Source organism: Cetorhinus maximus, chromosome 18, assembly GCF_964194155.1.
Source record: "Cetorhinus maximus chromosome 18, sCetMax3.hap1.1, whole genome shotgun sequence".
Classification (NCBI taxonomy): Eukaryota; Metazoa; Chordata; class Chondrichthyes; order Lamniformes; family Cetorhinidae; genus Cetorhinus; species Cetorhinus maximus.
In genome coordinates, this window is record NC_135896.1 from 1626515 (window position 1) to 1653641 (window position 27127).

A 27127-nucleotide genomic window follows, 5' to 3' on the forward strand; every position below is an offset into this window, starting at 1 on the left:
GGAATTAGTTCTTGCTCTACTACAGGGAAAGGAGCTAGCTGTTTGGTGAGTAACTGGTAAGTGGGTAAGTTCTATTCTATCCCTAAGATTTAAAATAGTATACTATTTGGTGGTAAAGTTAATGAAATAAAGAAGAAAGCAACATAAATAAGTGATTACTATAATCAAGTAATTATTTAAAACACATGAAGGATGGCAGGGCAGATGATGTGTCAAGGCTGTAGCATGTGGGAGCTCCTGGGTAACATTGTGATCCAGGGAAAACACGTCTGTAGTAAGTGTTTGCAGCTTGAGGAACTTTGGCTCAGAGTCATTGAACTGGAGGCTGAGCTGCAGAGTCTGCGACACATCAGGGAGGGGGAAAGCTACTTGGATGCTTTATACCAGGAGACAGTCACATCACCTAGGACAGGGTCTTCTGATTTGGTCAGTGGCCAGGGGCAGTAGGATGTGACTGTGAGTGAGGCAGGTAAGGGGACCCAGACAGCAGGAGTGTGAGACTCTGCAATTGTCCAGCAGGTCTGAAGTTCTCTCAGCTTGTTTGGATGTGAGTGGGGGCTGCAGGGTGGATGAGCCAATTGACCATGGCACTGTGGTACAGGAAGCCATCCAAGTAGGGGGAGCAAAAAGGAATGTAGTGGTAGTAGGGGACAGTTTAGTAAGGGGGATTGACACTGTTCTCTGTAGCAAAGATCGAGAGTACAGACAGCTTTGTTGCCTGCCCGGTGCCAGGGTTCAGGATATCTGCTCAGGGCTGGAGAGGAGCTTGCAGTGGGAGGGGGTGGATCTAGTGGTCATGGTCCATGTAGGTACTAACAACAAAGACAGGATTAGGGAGGAGGCTCTGCATAGTCAGTAATGACGAGCTGCATGCCAAATTAAGAAGCAGAACCTCAAAAGCCATAATCTCTGGACTATTACCTGAGCCACATGCAAATTGGCATAGGACAAATCAGATTAGAGAAATGAATGCAAGGCTCAAAGACTTTTGTGGGAGAAGTGGGTTCCGGTTTGTGGGGCACTGGCACCAGTTCTGGGGAAAGTGGGGGCTGTACCGTTGGGATGGTCTACACCTGAGCCGTGCTGGGACTGGTGTCCTTGCGAGCTACCTAACTAGGGAAGTAGAGAGGGTTTTAAACTGAATAGTGGGGGCAAGATTTCAAATTTGGGAAGATATGATAAACCAAAGACTAGAGACAAGGCAAGGGAAACGAGTATTAATATGGGAAATGATAAACAGACTGTGACAGGAAGGGACAGACAGTACAAATCTAAGAGTAAATCAGCAGATAAGGCCAGATGCTCAAAAATAATAAGGACAAAGCTAAAGGTGCTGTATCTAAACGCACATAGCATTTGAAACAAAACAAGTGAACTAATAGCGTAAATAGAAATAAATAAGTACGATTTCATAGCTATTACAGAGACATGGCTACAGGATGACATAGATTGGGGCCTGAATATTGAAGGGTACATGACGTTCAGGGAGGACAGGAAGTTAGGAAAAGATGGAGGGGTGGCCCTGTTAATTAATGATGGTATTAGGTCACCTCTCTCCAATGTGCTAAGTTCAGGAAACTGTTAAGGTCCAATTGCCGTTTGGCAATAAAGACTGAGCCCCAAGACTGGCTTCTTCAAACAGAGTTTTACTTTTAGCGCATAAAAATCTGTCAACAAACTTGTCTCACCTGTTATCCATTTCATACAACCAAACAGTTACTTAGGTTGTTAACTTCTTCTTATCGTGTCCACGGACAGTCTATACATGGCCCAGCCAGAACTGGACACATTTTTGCGCCTTGTTGTTGACTAATAATCAGCAATTATACTCTCCTTTAACTGTTTCCTTCCCCAACAGATTCCCCTTTTCTTAAAAAATGATCCTTAAGTTGATATAATCACGAAAGAAACAAACACCAATTTATATTTTTTCATTCAATAAATTCATTTTATTCACCTCCTTAAAAAAAGAACACTTGTATAGATATGTCCACACAAGAGGATTATTCTTTTTTTCTTCTTAAACAATGAGAACAGAAACACCTGGGGCATTTATGGCAGGAGGAAAGAATTAGGGAATTACAACAGAAGAATGAACCCCAGAAACGCCCAGGGTGTGGTCAATTGGTGTTCTAATTGCGATTCAAAACGCCATTATGCAATGAACTATCCTAAATGATTTAATAAGGTGTTCAAAATTAAAAATGAGACAGAAGACTCAAGAAGAAGGTGGAGGTATTGACCAAAGAGAGGGAATTGTATTAGTTGGAAGAAGTTTCAGCCCAGTGATGAATGTCTTGGTACAGAGTCCTTCAACTGTGCGGTGCTAGATAGCAGGTGCACATCTACAGTCTGTCGAATAGACTGGTTAAAATGCTACCTGGACTCCTTAAATGACAAGGACTGGAATAAGGTTAAAGAATTTGAGAGCTCCACCAGTTTTAGATAAGGAGATGATGATACCCTAAAATCTTTAAAAAGGGTAGTGATTCCCTGTAAGATAGCTGGAGTCAATCATTCCTTCAGCACAGTAGTGTCTAGCGCAATACCATTACTGTTTAGCAGACCATCGATGAAGAAAGTGCAAATGAATCTGAGCATGGAAAATGACAATGCTATTATTTAGAAAACCTGTGGATTTACAATTTACACAATCTGGACACTACTGTATTCCTTTAATGAAACCTAACTTTTCTGCTAAGTAGATTAAAGGAGTGTTATTGGCATCAGGGGATAGGTATTTAGAAGACAGACAGCAAATTGTGTTAAAACGGCATTGGCAGTTTGCCAACCCTTCTTTGCAAAGATTAAAAATTTTGCTAAGGGATGCAGAAATAAGTGATGGAGAGTACACTAAACTTATAGAGGAGATAAGCAATAGATGTAAGAAATACAGAGGAACACCATCACGGCCGATAGCATGTCTACCCTGCGCAAGGGATTGGTGAGAGATTGCAGAAGTAGTATATCTGGACTTCTAGAAGGCCATAAGACCATAAGACATAGGAGCAGAAATTAGGCCATTCGGCCCATCGAGTCTGCTCCGCTATTCAATCATGGCTGATAAGTTTCTCAACCCCATTCTCCTGCCTTCTCCCCGTAACCTTTGATCCTCTTACCAATCAAGAACCTAACTATCTCGGTCTTAAATACACTCAATGACCTGGCCTCCACAGCCTTCTGTGGCAATGAATTCCATAGATTCACCACTCTCTGGCTAAAGAAGTTTCTCCTCATCTCTGTTCTAAAAGGTCTTCCCTTTACTCTGAGGCTGTGCCCTCAGGTCCTAGTCTCTCCTACTAATGGAAACATCTTCCCCACGTCCACTCTATCCAGGCCTTTTAGTATTCTGTAAGTTTCAATCAGGTCCCCCCCTCATCCTTCTAAACTCCATCGAGTATAGACCCAGAGTCCTCAAACGTTCCTCATATGTTAAGCCTTTCATTCCTGGGATCATTCTCGTGAACCTCCTCTGGACCCTCTCCAGGGCCAGAACATCCTTCCTGAGATACGGGGCCCAAAATTGCTCACAAAATACTAAATGTGGTCTGACCAGAGCCTTATAAAGCCTGAGCAGCAAATCCCTGCTTTTATATTCTAGTCCCCTCGAAATAAATGCCAACATTGCATTTGCCTTCCTAACTACAGACTCAACCTGCAAGTTAACCTTAAGAGAATCCTGGACTAGGACTCCCAAGTGCCTTTGCACTCCAGATTTCTGAATTCTCTCCCCATTTAGAAAATAGTCTATGCCTCTATTCTTCCTACCAAAGTGCATGACCTCACACTTCCCCACGTTGCATTCCATCTGCCACTTCTTTGTCCATTCTCCTAACCTGTCCAAATCCTTCTGCAGCCTCCCCACCTCATCAATACTACCTGTCCCTCCATCTATCTTTGTATCATCTGCAAACTTAGCCAGGATGCCCTCAGTTCCTTCATCTAGATCATTTATGTATAAAGTGAAAAGTTGTGGTCCCAACGCTGACCCCTGCTGAACTCCACTAGTCACCGGCCGCCATCCTGAGAAGGACCCCCTTATCCCCACTCTCTGCCTCCTGCCAGACAGCCAATCTTCTATGCATGCTAGTACCTTGCCTCCACACCATGGGCTCTTATCTTACTGAGCAGCCTCCTGTGCGGCACCTTGCCAAAGGCCTTCTGGAAGTCCAAGTAGATAACATCCATTGGCTCTCCTTTGTCTAACCTACTCGTTACCTCCTCAAAGAATTCTAACAGATTTGTCAGGCATGACCTCCCCTTGATGAAACCATGCTGTCTTTGCCCTATTTTACAATGCACTTCCAAGTATTCTGAAACCTCATCCTTAATAATGGACTCTAAAATCTTACCAACGACCGAGGTCAGGCTAATTGGCCTGTAATTTCCCGTCTTTTGCCTCACTCCCTTCTTAAACAGGGAGGTTACTTTAGCGATTTTCCAGTCCTCTGGGGCCCTCCCTGACTCCAGTGATTCCTGAAAGATCACCACTAACGCCTCCACTATCTCTTCAGCTATCTCCTTCAGAACTCTGGGGTGTAATCCATCTGGTCCAGGTGATTTATCCACCTTCAGACTTTTCAGTTTTCCTAGCACCTTCTCCTTGGTAATGGCCACCATACTCACCTCTGCCCCCCAATTCTCTTGAACTTTGGGGATGTCACTTGTGTCTTCCACAGTGAAGACTGACACAAAGTTCCTATTCAGTTCCTCCGCCATTTCTTTGTTCCCCACTACTACTTCTCCAGCATCATTTTCCAGCGGCCCAATGTCCACTTTTGCCTTTCTCTTACCCTTTATATATCTAAAAAAAAACTCTTGCAATCTTCTTTTATATTACTGGCTAGTTTACCCTCATATTTAATCTTCTCCTTCCTTATTTCTTTTTTAGTTGTCCTCTGTTGGTCTTTGTAGGCTTCCCAATCTCCTGGTTTCCCACTGCTCTTCGCCGCATTGTATGCTTTCTCTTTAGCTTTTATGCTGTCCCTGACTTCCCTTGTCAGCCATGGTTGCCTCGTCCTCCCTTTAGTATGCTTCTTCTTCCTAGGGATGAATTTTTGCTGTGTCTCCCAAATTACTCCCAGAAACTCCTGCCATTGCTGTTCCACTGTCTTTCCTGCTAGGCTCATTTCCCAGTCAATTCTGACCAGCTCCTCCCTCATGCCTCTGTGGTTGCCTTTATTCAACTGTAATACCGTTACATCTGATTCCAGCTTTTTCCTCTCAAATTGCAGGGTAAATTCTACCATATTATGGTCACTTCCTCCTAAGGGTTCCTTCACCTTAAGCTCCCTTATCAAATCTGCCTCATTACACATCACTAAATCTAGAATTGCCTGTTCCCTAGTGGGCTCCACCACAAGCTGCTCCAAAAAGCCATCTCGTAGACATTCCACAAATTCCTTTTCTTGGGATCCACTACCAACCTGATTTTCCCAGACTACCTGCATATTGAAATCCCCCATGATCACTGTAACCTTGCCTTTCTTACACGCCTTTTCTATCTCCTGGTGTATCTTGTGCCCCACATCTTGACTACTGTTCGGAGGCCTGTACATAACTCCCATTATGGCTTTTTTACCTTTGCGGTTCCTCAACTCTACCCACACAGATTCTACATCATCTGACCCTACGTCATTTCTTGCTATCGATTTAATTTCATTTCTTACTAACAAAGCAACCCCACCCCCCCTGCCGACCTGCCTATCTTTTCGATAGGATGTATATCCTTGGATATTTAGCTCCCAGTCCTGATCCCCTTGCAGCCATGTCTCTGTGATGCCCACCACATCATACCTGCCAATTTCAATCTGCGCCACAAGCTCATTTACCTTATTTCGTATACTGCGTGCATTCAGATACAACACCTTCAGTCCTGTATTTCCCATCCCCTTTCTCATTGTCGTCCCTTTATCTAATGTGCTTGAGGTTAGATTCCTAGCCCTTTCCAAACACTCTGTCCTATTTTGTGTTCTGGAGACTTTAATAGCCTCTCCTGGGCTCTCCTTTCTTTTCAGTTTTTTCATAATTTTCCATGAAGTTTTTTCCAGAGCTCTGAGAATCAGAGGGATCTGGGTGTCTTACTGCATGAATCACAAAAGGTTAGTATGCAGGTACAGCAGGTAATTAGGAAAGCTCATAGAATGTAATCATTTATTGTGAGGGGAATTGATTACAAAAGTAGGGAGGTTATGCTTCAGTTGTACAGGGCATCGGTGAGACCACATCAGGAGTATTATGTACAGTACTGGTTTCCTTATTCAAAGAAAGATGTAAATGCATGAGAAACGGTTCAGAGAAGGTTTACTAGGCTATTACCAGGAATGGGTGGATTGCCTTATGAGGAAAGGTTGGACAGGTTAGGCTTGTATCCGCTGGAATTTAGAAGAGTAACAGGTGATTTAAGTGAAACAAACAAGATCCTGAGGGGTCTTGACAAGGCGGATGTGGAGAGGATGTTTCCTCTTGTGGGAGGATCTAGAACTAGGGGGTCACTGTTTAAAAATAAGGGGTCGCCCATTTAAGACAGATGAGGGGAACTTTTTTCTCTCAGAGGGTTGTGAGTATTTGGAATTCTTCCTCAAAAGGCGGTGGAAGCAGAGTCTTTGAATATTTTTAAGGCAGAGCTAGATAGATTCTTGATTAACAAGGGGGTGAAAGGTTATCGGGGGTAGGCAGGAATGTGGGGCTGAGGTTATGTTCAGATCAGCAATAATCTTATTGAATGGCGGAGCAGGCTTGAGGGGCCGAGTGGTCTACTTCTGCTCCTAATTTGTATGTTCTTAGCAATCGAAAGATTAGTTCAAATTTGAAACTAAAAACTGCACTTAGCAGATAGCAAAAATGAAAACCAAGGCAATAAAGAAAATACAGAAAACTACAAATGTACAAAAGGCTTATGAAGGTGGGAAGAAAAGCAAAAAAATTTGAAGGGCTCTGTAAGGCTTCCTGTAGGCACATTAGTAGCAATAGCTAGGTAGAGATCCTGCTGCCAATAATTGGAGGAGGCAAGCCTGGAGTGCAGAGTGAGGGGACAGTAGAGATACTAAATCATGACTTTGCCTCAGATTTCACAGAGAAGGCCGATATTGATTGGAAGTTAGGACTGTAGGTGGTGTGTATAGCCCAGGGCTGTGGAGGTTATTATTCAAAGAAAAAAGGGCCTGTAGTTACTCAGGCTTGAAACAGGTGTATGATAGGGACCTAACTCCTTATTAGGATCCAGAGGGAAGCTGGAGAAGGACTATTGGGGCAGGAGGTTTAGGGAAAATGTGAGGAAAAACTTTTTTACCCAGAGGTTGGTGACGGTTTGGAATGTGCTGCCTGGATTTTCAATAGCATTTTATTATGCAGCATACAAGGGGTTTTTAGCAAAAGATAATAAAATATGGAATAAAGGGGAATGTGGCAAATGGTATGAAATAGTTGAAAGACAGGAACAAAAGGGTCGGAGTAAAGAGAAGGCTCTTAGGCTGGAGAGTTGGTGTGAGTGATGTTCTATAGAGAACTGTGCTAAAACTGCTTAAATAAACAATTTGGACTTAGGAGTTGAATGAATTATTGAAATCACAAAAAGTTAGCATGCAGGTACAGCAAGGGGAAGGCAAGTGGAATGTTGACCTTTATTGCAAGGGAGGTGGAATATAAAAGTAGGGAAGTCTTGCTACAGCTGTACAGGGCCTTAGTGAGGCTGAATCTGGAGTACATTTTTGGTCTCCTGATTTAAGGGGGGGATATAACTGTTTTTTTATTAATCATTCAAGGGATGTGGGCTTCGCTGGCTGGGCCAGCATTTATTGCCCATCCCCAATTGCCCTTGAGTAGTTGGTGGTGAGCTGCCTTCTTGAACTGCTGCAGTCCATGTGGTGTAGGTATACCCACAGTGCTGTTAGGAAGAGAGTTCCAGAGTTTTGACCCAGCAACAGTGAAGGAATGGCCAATATATTTCCAAGTCAGGATGGTAAGTGACTTGGGGGGAACTTCCAGGTGGTGATGTTCCCATCTATCTGCTGCCTTTGTCTTTCTAGATGGTAGCGGTTGTGGGTTTGGAAGGTGCTGTCGAAGGAGCCTTGGTGAATTCCTGCAGTGCATCTTGTAGCTGGTACACACTGCTGCTACTGTGCGTCAGTGATGGAGGGAGTGAATGTTTGTGGATGTGGTACCAATAAAGCGGGCTGCTTTGTCCTGGATGGTGTCAAGCTTCTTGAGTGTTGTGGGAGCTGCACTCATCCAGGCAAGTGGGGAGTATTCCATCACACTCCTGACTTGTGCCTTGTAGATGGTGGACAGGCCTTGGGAAGTCGGGAGGTGAGTTACTCATCGCACGATTCCTAGCCTCTGACCTACTCTTGTAGCCACAGTATTTATATGGCTAGTCCAGTTCAGTTTCTGGTCAATGGTAACCCCCAGGAAGTTGATAGTTGGGGATTCAGTGATGGTAATGCTATTGATGGTTGAATTCTCTCTTGCTGGAGATAGTCATTGCTTGGCACTTGTGTGGCGTGAATGTTACTTGCTACTCGTCAGTCCAAGCCTGGATACTGTCCAGGTCTTGCTGCATTCAGACATGGACTGCTTCAGTATCTGAGGAGTCGCGAATGGTGCTGAACATTGTGCAATCATCAGCGAACATCCTCACCTCTGACCTTATGATGGAAGGAACGTCATTGATGAAGCAGCTGAAGATGGTTGGGCTGAGGACATTACCCTGAGGAACTCCTGCAGTGATGTCCTGGAGCTGAGATGACTGACCTCCAACAACCACAACCATCTTCCTTGGTGCTAGGTATGACTCCAACCAGTGGAGAGTTTTTCCCTTGATTCCAAATGACTCCAGTTTTGCCAGGGCTCTTTGATGCCACATTCTGTCAAATGCAGTAAGGGCAGTCACACTCACCTCACCTCAGGAGTTCAGCTGTTTTGTCCATGTTTGAACCACGGCTGTAATAAAGTTAGGCACTGAGTGGCCCTGGCAGAACCCAAACTGGACGTCAGTGTGTCGGTTATTGCTAAGCAAGTGCCGCTTGATAGCGCCGTTGATGACCCCTTCCATCACTTTACTGATGATGGAGAGGAGACTGATGGGGCGGTAACTGGCTGGGTTGGATTTGTCCTGCTTTAGAAGTGTCTCAGAGAAGGTTCGGTAGGCTGATTCCTGGGAAGCCCACATCCCATGAATGAATTTAAAACAAAAGGGGCTTTCTAATGAGGAAAGGTTGGGCAGGTTAGGCCAATACCCATAGGAATTTAGAAGAATGAGAGGTGATCTCAGTGAAACATAAGATTGAGGGGACTTGACAGAGCAGATACTGAGAGGACATAGGGGGCACAGTTCACAAATAAGGTCTCTCCCATTTAAGACGGAGATGAGGAGGATTTCTTTTTCCTCTAGAGTGTCATCAGACTGTGGAATTCTCTTCCCCAGAGAGAAGTGGAGGCAGGGTCATTGAAAACATTCAAGGCTAAGAAAGATAGATTTTTGCTCCACTAGGGAATCAGGGTTATGGCAGGGGACGGGCAGGAAAGCGGAGTTTTGGCCACAATCAGATCAGCCATGATCTTAGTGAATGGTGGAGCAGGCTCGAGGGGCAGAATGGCCTACTCCTGCTCCTATTTCTTATGATCTTATGATGTTGAACAAACTGGGATGGCATGGCAAATTGTGATGAGTATTTTGAAAGATTACAGAAGGTTATGGATAAGCTGGCAGGAGGCAGATGCAGCATAATAGAAAAGAAATGAAGATTTTAGGTCACTGAATCATACCTTCTTTTGCTCAATGTCAGCTTTCCTTGCACCTCTGTGAAGCTCCTTGGCATGTTTCTCTATTTTACAAGTGCTATGTTAATGAAAATGTTTTTATGTCTTATTCAGCAGCCATGTTTCCTTTTGGGTCACCCCGACTTTCTTTGTAATACTCCCAACATCCTCATTTTTAACTCGCGTCCCCTGGAATGTGAACTCTTCCCAAAGGCGAATAAAGATTAAATTTGCAACTGCTTTATAACTTCAAATTTCTATTAATCACTTTCACTCACCCCTTTATATGCCTGCCTACTTTAACAAGTTCTTTCTTTGTTAATTTTCAAATTTAGCAGCCTAGTTTCCATAACCTGTCCTCATAGCTTCAAGTTCTGGAATTGCCCTCACTGTTCAACTCTATGCCCTCAGGCATAGTAATGCTTTAAAATCTTGTTCTGGGAAGTGAGTGTCACTGAAACAAGGGTGACAGTACTTCTTGTGTATTCTTTAATCACTGAACCTTTCTGTAATTGTTAACAATGAATAAGCCGCTCGCCAGGAAACTTGGACAATAAGTAAAGGCCTATGGAAGAAAATAGAAGGCCTTTGAAATATGGATGCTAAGACATATGCTAAGAATTTCATATACAGGCCATAAGACAAATGAAGAGGCGCTTGAAATTACAAAAGCAAAAAGAACTCTAAAGAGTGACATTCAGATATGAAAATGTCAGCATTTCAGCCATTTGATCAAAGCTGAAAATCTTCAGAGATCTCTCCAAGAGGGCCAAGTGGAGGGCAACAGAAAGAGGGGTCAACCTAGGCATAGTAATATGACTGACATCACAGAATATTTACAGACGAGCTACAGTGGATGTGTGAGGATGGCACAAGACAGACGAGTGTGACATACCATGACAGCAGATCTCCTGGCAGGAGTGACTGCAAAGCAGCAACAGTGTCGGGATGCATTTGGGGGGCGGGGGGGGATGGAGCACATTACGAGTCAACCACAGTGTGGGGCTGGAGTGACCAAGCAAAGGTTGCAGCTTCCCAAAGGTATGTTCACTAACCAGTTGGATTTTTAAAACAGTTTTACAGCAGAACTCCTGGTAATCTACCCACAAATTACCAGATCTATTGAAGTCAATTTTACAGCTTGTCACTGTGGGGTTTGAACTCAAGAATTTTGGGTTGCTTTCTGTTCCCAAAAGCATTCACATTTTTGGTTTGTGTCAAGGAATTTCCCTTCACATTAAGTGGGCCTGAAATCAACAAACCAGATATAAAAGAAATGAAACTTACAAAACTGCATAAAAAGTTTCCACACAAACAAATGAAATAAAGAAGGTGCAGGCCAGGAGTGGTTCATGAATGAACATGAGCCAACTCGTGTGTCAAAGATTTGAAAACAAGGAAGTATGAAAAGCCTAGCTTGGGTTAATCATTGTAATATTTGACATAACGGCTGGGAATTTCTTGAGTTGTTCCTGCTCTGCCGCTATGACCATACAAATAGGGTTTGCACCGCATTTACACTGACATTACGGCAGGGGAACGGGGGCAGCCCCAAGGAAATCTCTGGCCAATGTCAATCACTGGAGACTATTATTATGGACTAATGTGCACAGTGGTCAGTGATCAGGAACATAAGTAGGAAATTTTGAGTTGGAAACCATGGGCCAATCTAGTCTACCTACCAATCCACCCCATAACCCTCACCACATTAACTTCCTTATCACATTTCTGAAACTAACTTCCCTAATGTGAAATTCATCCAGTTATTTTAAATCCTCCAATGGTTTCTATTACCCAGTTACTGAATCTCTACCTTTTAGCCTATTTCAATCCCTTCCCCCACCCCACCCCCACTAGGGCTATCTGTACCTTGCTCGTCCTGCTTTCTACCCTTAATGTCACCATTAGCACATTTCTTAGCTAATATCACCACCGTCAACACCTCTTTGTCCTTTTGTCTGTGACATCTTTTGGCAATCTCCACCTATCACTGGCCCTCTATCCAGCTCTACCTGTCCCACCCCCCCCGCTTAAACCAGCTGATATTTCACCTCTTTTCTATTTTTCCTTAGTTCTGATGAAGAGTCATACGGACTCGAAACATTAACTGTCTTCCTCGCTGCAGATGCTGTCAGACCTGCTGAGTTTTTCCAGGTATTTTTGTTTTTGTTACCGAAAAAAGAGTTTGCTGGTTTTCTTTCGATACCTTTCCTTTTGAAACTCGATCAGAGAGTTCTCGAATCAGAATCACAGAATTGTTACAGTGTCAAAGAAGGCCCATCACCGGCCCTTTGAGCATTTTAACTTAGTGCAAATCTGCCTTTTCCCCATTACCCTGCACATTGTTTCCATTTAAATAAGTATTCAATGCCCTCTTGAATGTCTCCATTGAACCTGCATTACCTTGTCCTTTTCCAACCATTCTGTAACCTCCTCTAATCCAGAAGATTTATCAGACACAACTTGCTGGCCCTCTCTAAATCAAATCTTTACCGACAGATAATATTTACAACAATCTCGCATCAGTTTCAAACTCCTTCCCCACAATCTAGGCATAGCTCACAGGTCTGTAATGTCAGGGTTCCAATGGTTCAGGTGGATGTAAAAGATCCCACAGCATTATTTGAAGAGTAATGGAAACTCTCCTGGTATCTAGGCCAATATTCCTCCCTCTACCAATTCAACCAATCAAATTAGCTAATCAGCCATCTCATTTGGGCTTATATATGTAAAAAGCTTTGGAATATTTTGGAGGTGCAATAAGACACTGTGGGCTGAATTCTTCTGTCGGCGAGCAGGAGGCAGGGCCCGCTCGCCGATGCGAAAATGACATGGGATGATGTTGGGGGAAACCCCGACATCACCCTGCCCCATTTAAATCTTCAGGAAGGCGGGGGCACAGCGCAATCAGCTGACTGCCCGCTGACCTGTCAATGGCCAATTGAGGCCATTGACAGGATAATTAAAACAATTAAAGGACCTGCCCGTCCAACCTTAAGGCTGGCGGGTCGGCCAGGAGCCCTGGCGGGGAATAGGAAAAACATGAAACATCATCCACCGGCGGGATGAGGTTCATGCAGGGATCTAAAAAGTTTATTAAAGTTTTTGTGAAATTTATTAACATGTCCCATTTCTTGTGGCATTGTCACATGATGGGGACATGTTAATGATCTTTTTATTTTTCTATTTTTAGAGTTTGAAAACCTTTCAGAGATCTCCCTGAGGCAGCACTTAGCCTCAGGGAGATGTGCGCTCCTTCATGCGCACATGTGAAAGAGCACACTCTCACATTTGGGGAATCCCCCTCCCACCCGCACAGGCAATGCATAGCACTTCCCAGCAGACGTCACGCTGGGCGGGCCTTAATTGGCCCGCCCACTTAAAATGGCGGCGGGGATCGGCTTCCCACCCGCCGGAGATTGGGTCAGGCCCTCCTGCCCAACAGGCAAAAAATTCAGCCCTGTGTGAGTTATTTTTATTCTCTACTAATATTTCAAGCTTAAACATAAGGAACGTTAAATGTATGAACCACACTGTGTGAATTTAGGAATAAATATCGATTACTCAATGCTACCTGCATTTTCCAAGCCAGGTCTTCACCACAGCCAGTACTTAGACAATCATGGAAAACCAAGTGTAAAGCAGCAAAGGTCAAATTGATTCCCTAATATTATAAACAGAAAGTCCATATTGCAGTGAACAGGCACCATTCAGTACTAACCCTTCCAGCACATTAGCATCAACTTGTCTTATATATCAACATCAATCCTCTTAATATCATTTGCACCAACTCATCCAATACCATGAGTGTCAATTAGCCCCACACCATCACCATGATAACAACAGAAAGCATTTAAAACGGTATTCAACACAGTGCAGGAGAAATATATTCATGAAAAGGAAAGAAAACTAAACACTAGTGGAACTTCAGGGATGAATAAAGACATAAGGGAACAACTGAGGGTTAGAAAAGGGGCAAACATTAAGTACACAGAGAGCAGAGAGTGCAGGATAAGAGAGAATATAAAGAGATTAAGAGAGAAGTCAAAAAATAAGAAGGCAAAGAGGGATTATGAAATTAAATTATCAATGAACATAAAACAAAATAGCAAAATATTTTACAGGCACATCAAGAAAAAAAGGAAGGCTATGATGGGAATAGGACCATTAAAGCATAGCGAGGGTAATGCCTCAGGTAACAATGGAGAGGTGACAGAAATATTAAATATTTATTTTCCTTCGATATTTCCCAGGGAGATAGAACAAGTAGACATGACATTGAATGATGTGATGAGCAATGAGATAAGTGCAAATAAAATAAAAAGGGAGATGTATTGAATAAACTAAACAAACTCCAAGATGATAAAGGCCCTAGTCTGGATGGATTGCATCCACGTTATTTTAAAAGAATCTAAGGAAGAAATAGCAGAGGGGCATTATTCGTATTTAACATTTGTTAGAAAAAGATGTAGCTCCAGACAACTGGCAGATAGCTAATGTAATTCCTTTATTTAAAAAGTGAGACAGAACATGTCCAGGGAATTATACACTAAGATAAAAGCAAAATACTGCGGATGCTGGAAATCTGAAACAAAAATAAAAATAGCTGGAAAAAGTCAGCAGGTCTGACTGCATTTGCGGAGAGGAATACAGTTAAGGTTTCGAGTCCGTATGACTCTTCATCAGAACTTAGGAAATATAGAAATGAGGTGAAATATAAGCTGGCTGAGGGGGGTGGGACAGGTAAAGCTGGTTAGAGGGCCAGTGATAGGTGGAGGCAAAGAAGAGATTGCTAAAGATGTTACAGACAAAAGGACAAAGGGGTGTTGACAGTGGTGATATTAGTTAAGGAATCTGCTAATTACTGCATTCACTGCTCCCAATGTGGTTTCCTCTACATTGGAGAAACCAAAAGCAGACTGGGTGACCGCTTTGCAGAACACCTTCCGTCTGTCCGCAAGCATGACCCAGACCTCCCTGTCGCTTGCCATTTCAACACGCCACCCTGCTCCCATGCCCGTCCTTGGCCTGCTGCAATGTTCCAGTGAAGCTCAACGCAAACTGGAAGAACAGCACCTCATCTTCCGACTAGGCACATTACAGCCTGCCGGACTTAACATTGAGTTCAACAACTTCAGATCATGAACTCTCTCCTCTATCCCTACCCCCTTTCCAATCCCCCTTTTTCCAATAATTTATATATTTTTAAAATATAATGTTCTTTTCCCACCTATTTCTATTATTTTTAAATGTATTTCCATCCATTGTTTCATCTCCACCTTTTAGCCTATTGCGATCCCTTCCCCCCACCCCACCCCCACAAGGGCTATCTGTACCTTGCTTGTCCTGCTTTCTACCCTTAATGTCACCATTAGCACATTTCTTAGCTAATATCACCACCGTCAACACCCCTTTGTCCTTTTGTCTATGACATCTTTGCCAATCTCTTCTTTGCCTCCACCTATCACTGGCCCTCTATCCAGCTCTACCTGGCCCACCCCCCTCAACCAGCTTATATTTCACCTCATTTCTATATTTCCTCAGTTCTGATGAAGAGTTATATGGAGTCGAAACGTTAACTGTATTCCTCTCCGCAGATGCTGTCAGACCTGCTGAGTTTTTCCAGCTTTTTTTATTTTTGTTCCAGGGAATTATAGACCAGTCAGCTTAACATCAGTGGTAGGAAAAATAATGGAATCTTTACTAAAGGAGAGTAGAACATTTAGAAACAAATAAATATAATGAAGAGTTAGCTTGAGTTTCAAAAAGGAAAATCTTGCTTGACCAGCTTTATTGAATTATTTGAGGAGATAAGAGAGCGAGTAGATAATGGTAATGCAGTAGATGTAATCTATCTGATTTTCAAAAGGCCTCCGATAAGGTGCCCCATAACAGACTAATGAATCAGATCAGAGAATGTGGAGTCAGGGAACAAGTGGCAGAACGGATTGCTAGCTGGTTTCAAGACAGAAAGCAGAGTGTGGGAGTAAAGGGTAGTTATTCAGAAGGTGGGAAGTGGTATTTCACAAGGATCAGTGCTGGGATCACTGCTGTCCACAATTTACATTAACGGTTTGGACTTTGGAATTAAAAACACAATTTATAATTTGTGGATGAAACCAAATTGGAGGGGGTAGGCAATATGGAGAAGGACTGCAACAAATTATGAGGGCATTGCAGAATGGGCAGCTAATTAGCTCTGGAGGATAAGGTGAAAGCACTGACTTCTGAGGCAGATCGCCTACAACAGTTACACCTACAGAATGCAGCCCAGATTCAGGTGAAACAAGAAGAACTCATTCAAAACTCGGAGCGAATCCGCACCTTGGCAGCACAGAGGCATACACGCCTTGATGACTCGTACAGGTGAAAGCAGAAGTGAAAGAGTTAAGAACCTGCATGAAGACTCGTTGCAAGGGAGTGAAACGAGAGAGTCTGCATCTAGCGTACAATTTATTAAGTATGGTGCAGTTTACAAACCTTTTATTGTAGCAATGATAAATAGACCATCTGTCTTAAATTCTGCATTTTATAAATCAAAGCCCATTTTGCCTCTGCAGCTGCAGATGTGGCATTTTGACTTTTTTAACTAGAAAATTTTGACTGCAGATGCCACTTATGTTGCTAATAGAAAGCTACAGCACAGAGGGATTTGGGAATCCTCGTGCATGAATCCCAAAAAGCTAGCATACAAGTTCAGCAGGTAATAGGGAAGGCAAATGGAATGTTGGCCTTTGGCTGGGATTTTCCTGCACCGTCGCAGACAGAACCTGCCACGGGCAAGGTGGCGCCTCAGCCAGAAGTCCATTGACTTGCAGCGGGACCGGAAAATCCTGCCCTTTATTTCAAAGGGAATGGAGTATAAAAATAGGGAAATCTTGCTAAAACTATTCAAGGCACTAGTTAGACCACACCTAGAATACTGTGAACAGTTTTGGTCCCCTTATCTAAGGAAAGATATACTGGCATCGGAGGCATTCCAGAGAAGGTTCTCTAGGTTGATCCCGGGTAAGGAGGGATTTTCTTATGAGGAGAGGTCGAGTAGGTTGAGCCTGTACTCATCGGAGTTTAGAAGAATGAGAGGCGACCTTATTGAAATATATAAGATTCTTAGGGGGCTTGACAGGGTAGACGCTGAGAGGTTGTTTCCTCTTGTGGGAGATTCTAGGACCATAGGGCATGATCTCAGATTATGATAAGGGATTGCCTTTTTAAGACAGATGAGGACGAATTTTCTTCCCTCAAAGGGTAGTGAATCTGTCGAATTCTTTACTGCAGAGGGCTGTAGAAGCTGGGTTGTTAAGTATACTCAAGGCGATTGACAGATTTTTAGTCAGTAAGGGAATCAAGGGTTATGGGGAAAAGGTAGGAATGTGCTGTTGAGGATTATCAGATCAGCCATGATCTCATTGAATGGTGAAGCGGACTCAATGGGCCAAATGGCCTACTTCTGCTCCTACGTCTTATGTCTTATGGTCTAATTGACAAATGAAGTTCAACATAGATAGTACATTTGGATCGGAAGAACAGGAAGGTCCCTTAATGCTTGGAAGATGCAGGTCCAGTTGGGATGAGGAACAAAGGAATCTGAGTACAAATGTACCAATCATTAAAAGTTGCACCGCAGGTTAGCAAGACCATAAAAAAAGCTAACCAAATACTAGGCTTTATTTCTAGAGAGACTGAATTGAAAAGTAAGGAGGTTATGCTAAACCTTTGTTAGACCACATTTAGTACTGCATGCAGTGCTGGTCGCCAAAGGATATCGAGGCACTGTAGAGGGTGCAGGGAAGATTTGCAAGGATGATCCCAGAAATGCACGGATATACATATCAGGAAAGGATTGACAGGCTGGGTCTCTTTTCTCTTGAAAACAGAAGGCTCAGAGGTGACCTAGTGGAGGCCTTTAAAATGATGAAAGGTTTTGATAGAGTAGATGCAGAGAAAATGTTTCCTTTTTTGGGGAAGAACATGGCTAGAAGCCATCAAGATAAAATAATCACCGAGAAATCCAATAGAGAATTCAGAAGAATCTTCTTCATCCAAACTGATGAGAATGTGGAACTTGTTACCACAGGGAGTAATTGAAGTGAATAGTTTGGATGCATTTAAGGGGAAGCTATACAAGCTTATGAGGCAGAAGGGAATAGAGGGTTATGACACAAAAACAAAATACTGTGCATATTGAAAATCTGAAGTAAAAAAAATGCTAGAAATATTCAGCAGGTCAGGAAGCGTCTGTGAAGAGAGGCATAATTAACATTTCAGGTTGAGATGACTTTTCATCAGAAATGAGAGGGTTACAATGATACATTTACATGAGAAAGGATGGGAAGAGGCTCTAGTGGAGCTAAAAAGCAGCATGGACTGGTTGGGCCAAATGGCCTGTTTCTGTGCTGTACATCTTCTTTCATCCAATGTAATTCTGTCACCTGTCTAACACCACGAGTGTCAACCAGTTCCGCACCATCAGCGTAACCTGTCTATAACGCCATAGTGCCAACCTGTGCAGCATCATCACTAACCAAGTACAGTAAAACCAATTGCATCAAGGTGATGGATGCTGATGTTGAGGAATGGGGCACTTTCCAGCATCAGGATCTGGGTCTAAAAGGTTAGATATAGCCGCCTGACCAGCGTGCCACATCTTCAACCACATAAAGCGTAACTCCCACTGCATCAGTGTTATACTTATCCTTATACTTATACTTATCTGACCGACAGTTTGGTACTGTATTAAGAGTACTCTAGTTTTTCACTGTTGGCCCATGGATAGAGACAAGCCAATCCCATTTCAAGTGGGACCGTGAAAACTAGCTAACAGGAGATTTGCATCCCATCATTCTGAGCTGGATTTGAACCCAGGTCCCAGAAGAGGAAAGCCAGTGTCTGAATCACTCAGTCTTCTCAAGCACAAACTTTAATGAAACAAAAGCATGCTAATTGCTTACTTACCATGCCAGTGATGGTGAAAGATTGACTTCTAGCAGCCAGGGCTTGAGATTGGAGTCAATTAGGACATCAAACCCATACAGCTCTGTTAAAACACAAAGTACACCTTTGTCAGAGCTCTCAGCTGTGCTGATGATCCTGAATCTCAAAGATCAGAGCTCACACCTATTCACTGCCATTGTGCTGTCTCTTGCTGCTGCCCACACTCACTCTGCCTGCACAGCTGCAATAACAACACAATCCAGCACTTTTGAGTGGAAGAACTTCAATGAACTGAAACTTCCACTATTAACACTGAACAGGACCCTGCATAATCAGCTTTGAAATGTTAGGCTTTCAACCCAGTTTAACTTTAAAATGCAAACAAATTGCTCAGGTTAGTTTTTTCCCTCTAAACGGATTAACCTCTACGAATTAAACATGCCTCTAAGTGGAATCTAGCTCAACGGGGACTATTTGATCAGTGAACATAAGAACAGGAGAAGGCCATTCAGCCCCTCAAGCTTCTTTTGCCATTCGATAATGGCTGAATTGTACCTCATCTCCGTTTACCTGTCTTTGATCCATAATAAAAACTTTACGTCTTAGTCTTGAAAATTTCAATCGAGCCCAGCATTCTGAGCTTTTTCGGAGAGAGAATTTCAGATTTCAACTATGAGTCAAAACGTGCTTCCTGATTTCAACCATGAATGACCTGGCTCTAATTTAAAGATTGTGCTCCTTGTTCTGGAGTCCATGTCTAAATAAACAGTTTCTCTGTATCTGCCCCATCGAATCACTTTACCATTTTAAATATCTCAATCAGATCACCCGAGTCTTCTAGGCTCAAGGTAAAACAAGCCAAGTTTATGCAACCTCGTTACATCAAGGGCAATTAAGGATGAACAATAAATGCTGGTTTTGCCAGCAATACCAACATCCCATGAACAAATTAAAAAATTATACTTTAAGGAAAAACAATTACAGGGATATGGAGAAACAATAACTGGATTGGAACTAATTGGATTGCTCTTTGAGAAAGTTGGCATAGACAGAATGAACCAAATGGCCTCCTCCAGTGCTGTATTCTACTCTTCCAGAGTCTTAAAGGAAGTGGCAGTAGAGATAGCGGATGCATTGGCTATAATATTCCAAAACTCCCTGGATTCAGGAAAGGACTGGATTGGAAAATGCTAATATAATGCCCTTATTCAAAAAGGGGGCGGGTGGCAGCAAGTAGGAAACTATAGACCAGTTAGTTTAACGTCTGTCATTGGGAAATTATTGGAATCCATTATTAAGGAAGTAGTAATGTGGCATTTGGAAAGTCAAAATGCAATCCATCAGAGTCAGCATGGTTTAATGAAGAGTAAATCGTGTTTGACTAATTTGCTAGAGTTCTTTGAAGATGTGACAAGCAAAGTGGATAATGGGGATCCTGTAGATGTAGTATATCTGGACTTCCAGAAGGCCATAAGACCATAAGACATAGGAGCAGAAATTAGGCCATTCGGCCCATCGAGTCTGCTCCGCCATTCAATCATGGCTGATAAGTTTCTCAACCCCATTCTCTCGCCTTCTCCCCGTAACCTTTGATCCCCTTACCAGTCAAGAACCTATCTATCTCGGTCTTAAATACACTCAATGACCTGGCCTCCACAGCCTTCTGTGGCAATGAATTCCATAGATTTCACCACTCTCCGGCTAAAGAAGTTTCTCCTCATCTCTGTTCTAAAAGGTCTTCCCTTTACTCTGAGGCTGTGCCCTCAGGTCCTAGTCTCTCCTACTAATGGAAACATCTTCCCCACGTCCACTCTATCCAGGCCTTTCAATATTCTGTAAGTTTCAATCAGATTCCCCCTCATCCTTCTAAACTCCATCGAGTATAGACCCAGAGTCCTCAAACGTTCCTCATATGTTAAGTCTTTCATTCCTGGGATCATTCTCGTGAACCTCCTCTGGACCCTCTCCAGGGCCAGCACATCCTTCCTGAGATACGGGGCCCAAAATTGCTCACATTATTCTAAATGTGGTCTGACCAGAGCCTTATAAAGCCTTAGCAGCACATCCCTGCTTTTATATTCTAGTCCTCTCGAAATAAATGCCAACATTGCATTTGCCTTCCTAACTACCGACTCAACTTTGAGGCCTTTGATAAGGTGCCGCACAAAAGATTAATACACAAGATAAGATCACACGGAGTTAGGGGTAATATACTAGCCTGGATAGAGGATTGGCTAACCAATAGAAAGCAGAGAGTCGGGAGTCCAGAACCAGGGGTCACAGTCTGAGGATATGGGGTAGACCATTTAGGACTGAGATGAGGAGAAATTTCTTCACCCAGATAGTGGTGAGCCTGTGGAATTAGTTACCACAGAAAGTAGTTGAGACCAAAACATTGTATGCTTTCAAGAAGGAGTTAGATATAGCTCTTGGGGTGAAAGGGATCAAAGGGTATGGGGGGAAAGCGAGAGCAGGCTATTGAGTTGGATGATCAGCCATGATCGTAATGAATGGCGGAGCAGGCTCGAAGGGCCGAATGGCCTATTACTGCTCTATGTTTCTACGTTTCTATCATTCTGTAACATTATATAAACAAAACTTTACTAATAGAATTGGGTTCTCCTGATGGTTCAGCTAGACAAGGAAGAGTAGCTGAGCCAAAGAGACCATGGGCTGAGTGATTCAGTGAACGCCTTCAGGGGAGGATGGAAGATTTGGGTGGAAAAGGAACAATTTGAATGTCAAAGAACATCAACACTTAAACATATAGCCGACACAGTAATACAGCCACAGGGCAAAATAGGGAAGACTCAATAAAGGTCAGGGGTAGCCCCAAAACAGAATGCATAAATCACAAAGTAAGCCACTTATCCACTGTTGGTACTACTCAGTTTATGGAGTTTATGGAAGTAAGAGTAGTGCAGCATATTAGACACAGTGCACAGCACCAATGGGGGGGTTTTACACTCAGCATCTGATACGTGGTTAGTCAATCTCAGCCAAGTATCAGAAAACAGTTGTTTTCTCCCCAGGGTCACTCTCACACTGCTGCTTTCAGCTATGTCAGAATACGGTTCAGTATCATTAACAATGCTGCTAACTTCAGTTATGTTTTCAGTATTTGCCCTCTTCTCCTGTTGCTGGGTGATAGCTCCATAGGTCTACGCAGCAACCTGGTTTCTCCCCAAGTGACAGTTCTTCATCTGTAAGCCAAAGTGTCAGCAGATGATGACTCAACCTAGTCAAGTTTAATAATTGCCAGCTGAACTCAACTGCGACCTGAAACAATTTGCAGGCACACATGCTTTTCTACAAGGTGGAAAGTAGAGTGGCAGCAGCAGGAAATGGAAACCTGGCTAATTGTTCCCCATAGCATATGCCTACTCAGCAAATTGCAGCAAGCTAACCACTGTCTCCAGACTGAGATTGTTCAACTCAGACCTGAGGTTACCAGCTCATGCAATGAACACGGATTTGTTGTGACCCTTCAAGAGAGAGTTGGACTTATTCCTGGCTGGAGAGGAGATTATATCAGACAAAAGGTAAAAGAAAGAACTTGCATTTCAAAAATGCCTTTCATAACCCAAAGTGCTTGACAGCCGATCAATTATTTTAGAAGTGTAATCCTGCTGTACAGAAAGGACCCTGTAATATAAGTCAGGTCTGGACTACAACAACTTGTAGTTATATAATGCCTTTATAATAGGAAAACCGCTCAAGGCACTTCATAGGAGGGTTATCAAACAAAGTTTGACACAGAGCCACAAAAGGAGATATTAAGGCAAATGACCAAAAGCTTCATCATATCGGTAAGTTTTAAAGAGTGCCTTAAAGGAGGAAAGTGAGATTCAGAAATGGAGAGGTTCAGGGAGGGAATTCCAGAGCTTATGGCCCAGGTAGCTAAAGGCATGGTCATCAATGATGCAGCAATTAAAATAAAAAATGCAAAAGAGGCTAGAAATGGATGAGTCTGGACATTGCTAAAAAAGAGACATTTTTTGTCAAAGCTTTTCGTCTTGTACTCATCAGAGCAATTCACAAGGAAATACCAATGTCAGGGAAAACAACATATTTATGCTGTATGAAACGAGGGTGCTGATTGGTTGGCAAGTGGACGCTGGTTGGCAGAGGCACTGCCAAAGAGAAGGTACCAGTTGATGGTGAGTGACAGTTAACTGCCAAGCATTGTTTGAAATTTAAACCAGGCAGCTAGTTTCCAGTACACGCACATTTAGATATCTTGAGGCTTGTTTGGCTGCAAAAGGTAACAGAGATTGAAAGGGGGTGAAGCCACGAAGGGATTTGAAAGCAACAATAAGAATTTTAAAATAGAGACACTTCTTAACTGGGAGCCAAAGTAGGTCAGCAAATACAGTGATGGGTGAATGGGACTTGTGCGAGTTAGAACATGGCCAGCAGTTTTGGATGGGTTCAAGTTCATTGAGATTAAAATATGCGAAGCTGACCAGAAGTGCATTGGAATGTTAGGTCTCCTTCAGAGAGGAATTTTCAAAATTATTTTCTCTGAATTGGCATGGATTTTTATCTGGTGTTTCACCTCTCCCAGGAGATTACATGGCTATGGGAATGTACGGTCTGTCTGTACTATGATGCACAAGGAATCACAACTGCTAAGGGCAGGCTGGATGAACAACATTATCATTTCCTGCACAACATTTTCCTACGTTGGTCTGTTCAATGCAGCATAGCAAATACGTCAGACTTTCCTGCTCTGTGTACCTCAGCATCAGGCTGAATATTCACCTTTACCAACGAGTTCCATTCCATCTCAAGGGAGACCAAGGGAGTTGTTCCGGTGGGACGGGCTTCACTTGAACCGTGCTGGGACCAATGTCTTGGCGAATCGAATAACTAGGGCTGTAGAGAGGGCTTTAAACTAAATAGAAGGGGGGTTGTGGGGGGTGGGGGGGGGGGGGGGGGGGGGGGGGGGGGGGGGCGCGCGGTGGGGTAGGGTTCTGGAGAGAGGATACATAGGCATACAAAGGAAAAGGATATGGCAGCATTGCAGGGCAGCTATTTAGGTAATGATACCCAGGGTGTGACAGGAAGGCACATAGTGTATAAACATAAAAAAAAGCAGCAAATAGGGTCAAAGGGGGGTAAAAATGGTAAAAAGGCAAAATTAATGGCTCTTTACTTAAATGCACGTAGTACTTGGAACAAGATAAATGAATTAACGGCACAAATAGAGGTTAATGGGTGTGATCTTATAGCCATTACGGAGACGTGGTTACATGGAGATCAAAGCTGGGAACTAAATATTCAGAGCTCTGTGACTTTTGAAAAGGACAGGCAGGAAAGAAAGGATGGTGGGGTAGCTTTATTAGTATGAGATGGAATAAGTACGAGAGTAAGAAATGATCTTGAATCAGAAGATGTTATTTCTGAACCTCCACCCATATGGATTCTACAAGGGGAAGACGACACTGGTGGGAGTAGTCTATAGGCCACCCCCAACAGTAGCTAAACTGTAGGGCAGAGAATAAATCTGGAGATAATGAGGTCATGTCAAAAAGGCATTACATTAATAGCAAAGGTGGTGGAGTTGCATTGCTGGTTAAAGAGGAAATTAACACAATAGTGAGGAAAGATATTAGCTCCAACAATGTGGAATCTGTATGGGTAGAGTTGAGAAACACTAAGGGGCAAAAAAACGTTAGTGGGGGTTGTATATAGACCCCCAAACTGTAGTGGTGATGTTGGGAATGGCATGAAACAGGAAATTAGAGATGCATGCAATAAAGGAACATCTGTAATTATGGGTGACTTTAATCTGCATATAGATTGGGCAGATCAAATTAGTAACAATACCGTAGAGGAGGAATTCCTGGAGTGTATACGGGATGGTTTTCTGGACCAATACGTTGAGGGACCAACTAGAGAACATGCCCATTCTAGACTGGGTATTGTGTAATGAGAAAGGAATAATTGGCAATCTAGTTGTGCGAGGCCCCTTGGGGATGAGCGACCATAACATGATAAAATTCTTCATCAAGATGAAGAGTGATGTAGTTGATTCTGAGACTTGGGTCCTGAATCTTAATAAAGGAAACTACAATGGTATGAGGCGTGAGTTGGTTATGATGGATTGGGAGTCATTACTTAAAGGGGTGACAGTAGATAGGCAATGGCAAACATTCAAAGAGCGCATGGGTGAACTGCAACAATTGTTTATTCCTGTCTGGCGCAAAATTAAAACAGGAATGGCGGCCAAACCATGGCTTACAAAGGAAATTAGAGATAGTATTAGATGCAAGGAAGAGGCATACAAATTGGCCAGAAAAAACAATAGACCTGAGGATTGGGAACACTTTAGAATTCAGCAGAGGAGGACCAAGGGATTGATTAAGAAAGGGAAAATAGAGTACGAGAGTAAGCTTGCAGGGAACATAAAAACTGACTGCAGACGTTTCTATAGGTATGTGAAGAGAAAAAGATTGGTGAAGACAAATGTAGGTCCTTTACAGTCAGAAACAGGAGAATGTATAATGGGGAACAAAGAATTGGCTGACCAACTAAATACATACTTTGGTTCTGTCTTCACAAAGAAGGACACAAATAACATACCAGAAATGTTGGGGAACACAGGGTTTAGTGAGAGGGAGGAACCCACTATTTAAAAAGGGAGGCAGAGAGAAAGCAGGGAATTATAGACCAGTCAGCCTGACGTCGGTAGTGCGAAAAATTCTAGAGTCCATTATAAAAGATTTAATAGCTGAGCACGTGGAAAACAGTGGCAGAATTGGACAGAGTCAGCATGGATGTATGAAAGGGAAATCATATTTGACAAATCTACTGGAATTTTTCGAGGATGTAATTAGTAGAGTTGATGAGGGGCAGCCAGTGGATGAGGTTTATTTGGACTTTCAGAAGGCTTTCGACAAAGTCCCACATAAGAGATTAGCGTGTAAAATTAAAGCGCATGAGATTGGGGGTAGTGTATTGAGATGGATAGAAAACTGGTTGGCAGACAGGAAACAAAGAGTAGGAATAAACGGGTCTTTTTCAAAATGGCAGGCAGTGACTAGGGATCGATGCTGGGACACCAGCTATTCACAATATATATTAATGATTTAGATAAGGGAATTAAATGTAATATTTCCAAATTTGCAGATTACACAAAGCTGGGTGGGAGGGTGAGCTGTGAGGAGAATGCAGAGATGCTTCAATGTGATTTGGACAAGCTGAGTGAGTGGGCAAATGCATGGCAGATGCAGTATAATGTGGATTGTGAGGTTATCCATTTTGGTAGCAAAAACAGGAAGGCAGATTATTATCTGAATGGCTATAAATTGAGAGAGGGGAATGTGCAATGAGACCTGGGTGTCCTTGTACACCAGTCACTGAAGGTAAGCATGCAGGTGCAGCAGGTGGTAAAGAAGGCAAATGGTATGTTGGCCTTCATATCCAGAGGATTTGAGTACAGAAACAGGGATGTCTTGCTGCAATTATACAGGGCCTTGGCGAGACCACACCTGGAATATTGTGTGCAGTTTTTTCTCCTTATCTGAGGATGTTCTTACTATAGACGGAGCGCAGCGAAGGTTTACCAGACTGATTCCTAGGATGGCAGGACTGACATATGAGGAGAGATTGAGTCGGTTAGGATTATATTCACTGGAGTTCAGAAGAATGAAGGGGGATCTCATAGAAACCTATAAAATTCTAACAGGACTAGACAGGGTAGATGCAGGAAGGATGTTCTCGATGGTGGGGGAGTCCAGAACTAGGGGTCACAGTCTGAGGATACGGGGTAGACCATTTAGGACTGAGATGAGGAGAAATGTCTTCACCCAGAGGGTGGTGAGCCTGTGGAATTCTCTACCACAGAAAGTAGTTGAGGCTGAAACATTGTATGTTTTCAAGACGGAGTTAGATATAGCTCTTGGGGTGAACGGGATCAAAGGATATGGGGAGAAAACGGAAGCAGGCTATTGAGTTGGATGATCAGCCATAATCATAATGAGTGGCGGAGCAGGCTCATTTGGCCAAATAGCCTATTCCTGCTCCTATTTTCTACATTTGTATGTAATCATTGGGTGATTTTAATCCTCATGTAGATTGGGAAAATCAAATTGGCAGAGGTAGCCACAAGCAACAAATCATAGAGTGTATTCAGGACAGTTTCCTAGAACAATATGTTGTGAATCCAATCAGGGATCAGGCTATTTTGGATCTGGTAATGTGTAATGAGGCAGGTGCAATAAATGACCTCAGAGTAAAAGATCCCCTAGGCAATAGTGACCATAATATGGTAGAATTTAGCATTCAGTTTCAGAGTGAGAAACTTGGTTTGGAAAAACTGTGCTAAACTTAAAATAAGGGTAATTACAAAGGAATGAGGGCAGAGTTGGCTGGAGTGGAATAGGAAAGGAGTTTAGCAGAAAATGATTGATGAACATTGGTAGATGTT

General features: G+C 42.9%; 1 protein-coding gene across 1 annotated transcript in view; it reads right to left on the reverse strand.

Annotated features, from left to right (window-relative positions):
- The window catches only part of ttll5 (tubulin tyrosine ligase-like family, member 5), a 375463-nt gene that overhangs the window by 228483 nt on the left and 119853 nt on the right, over positions 1 to 27127 (reverse strand). Inside the window, exon 14 of the mRNA XM_078561984.1 lies at positions 18715 to 18796. Coding sequence (XP_078418110.1) covers positions 18715 to 18796 — 82 coding nt within the window. The remainder of the gene's footprint in view (positions 1 to 18714; positions 18797 to 27127) is intronic.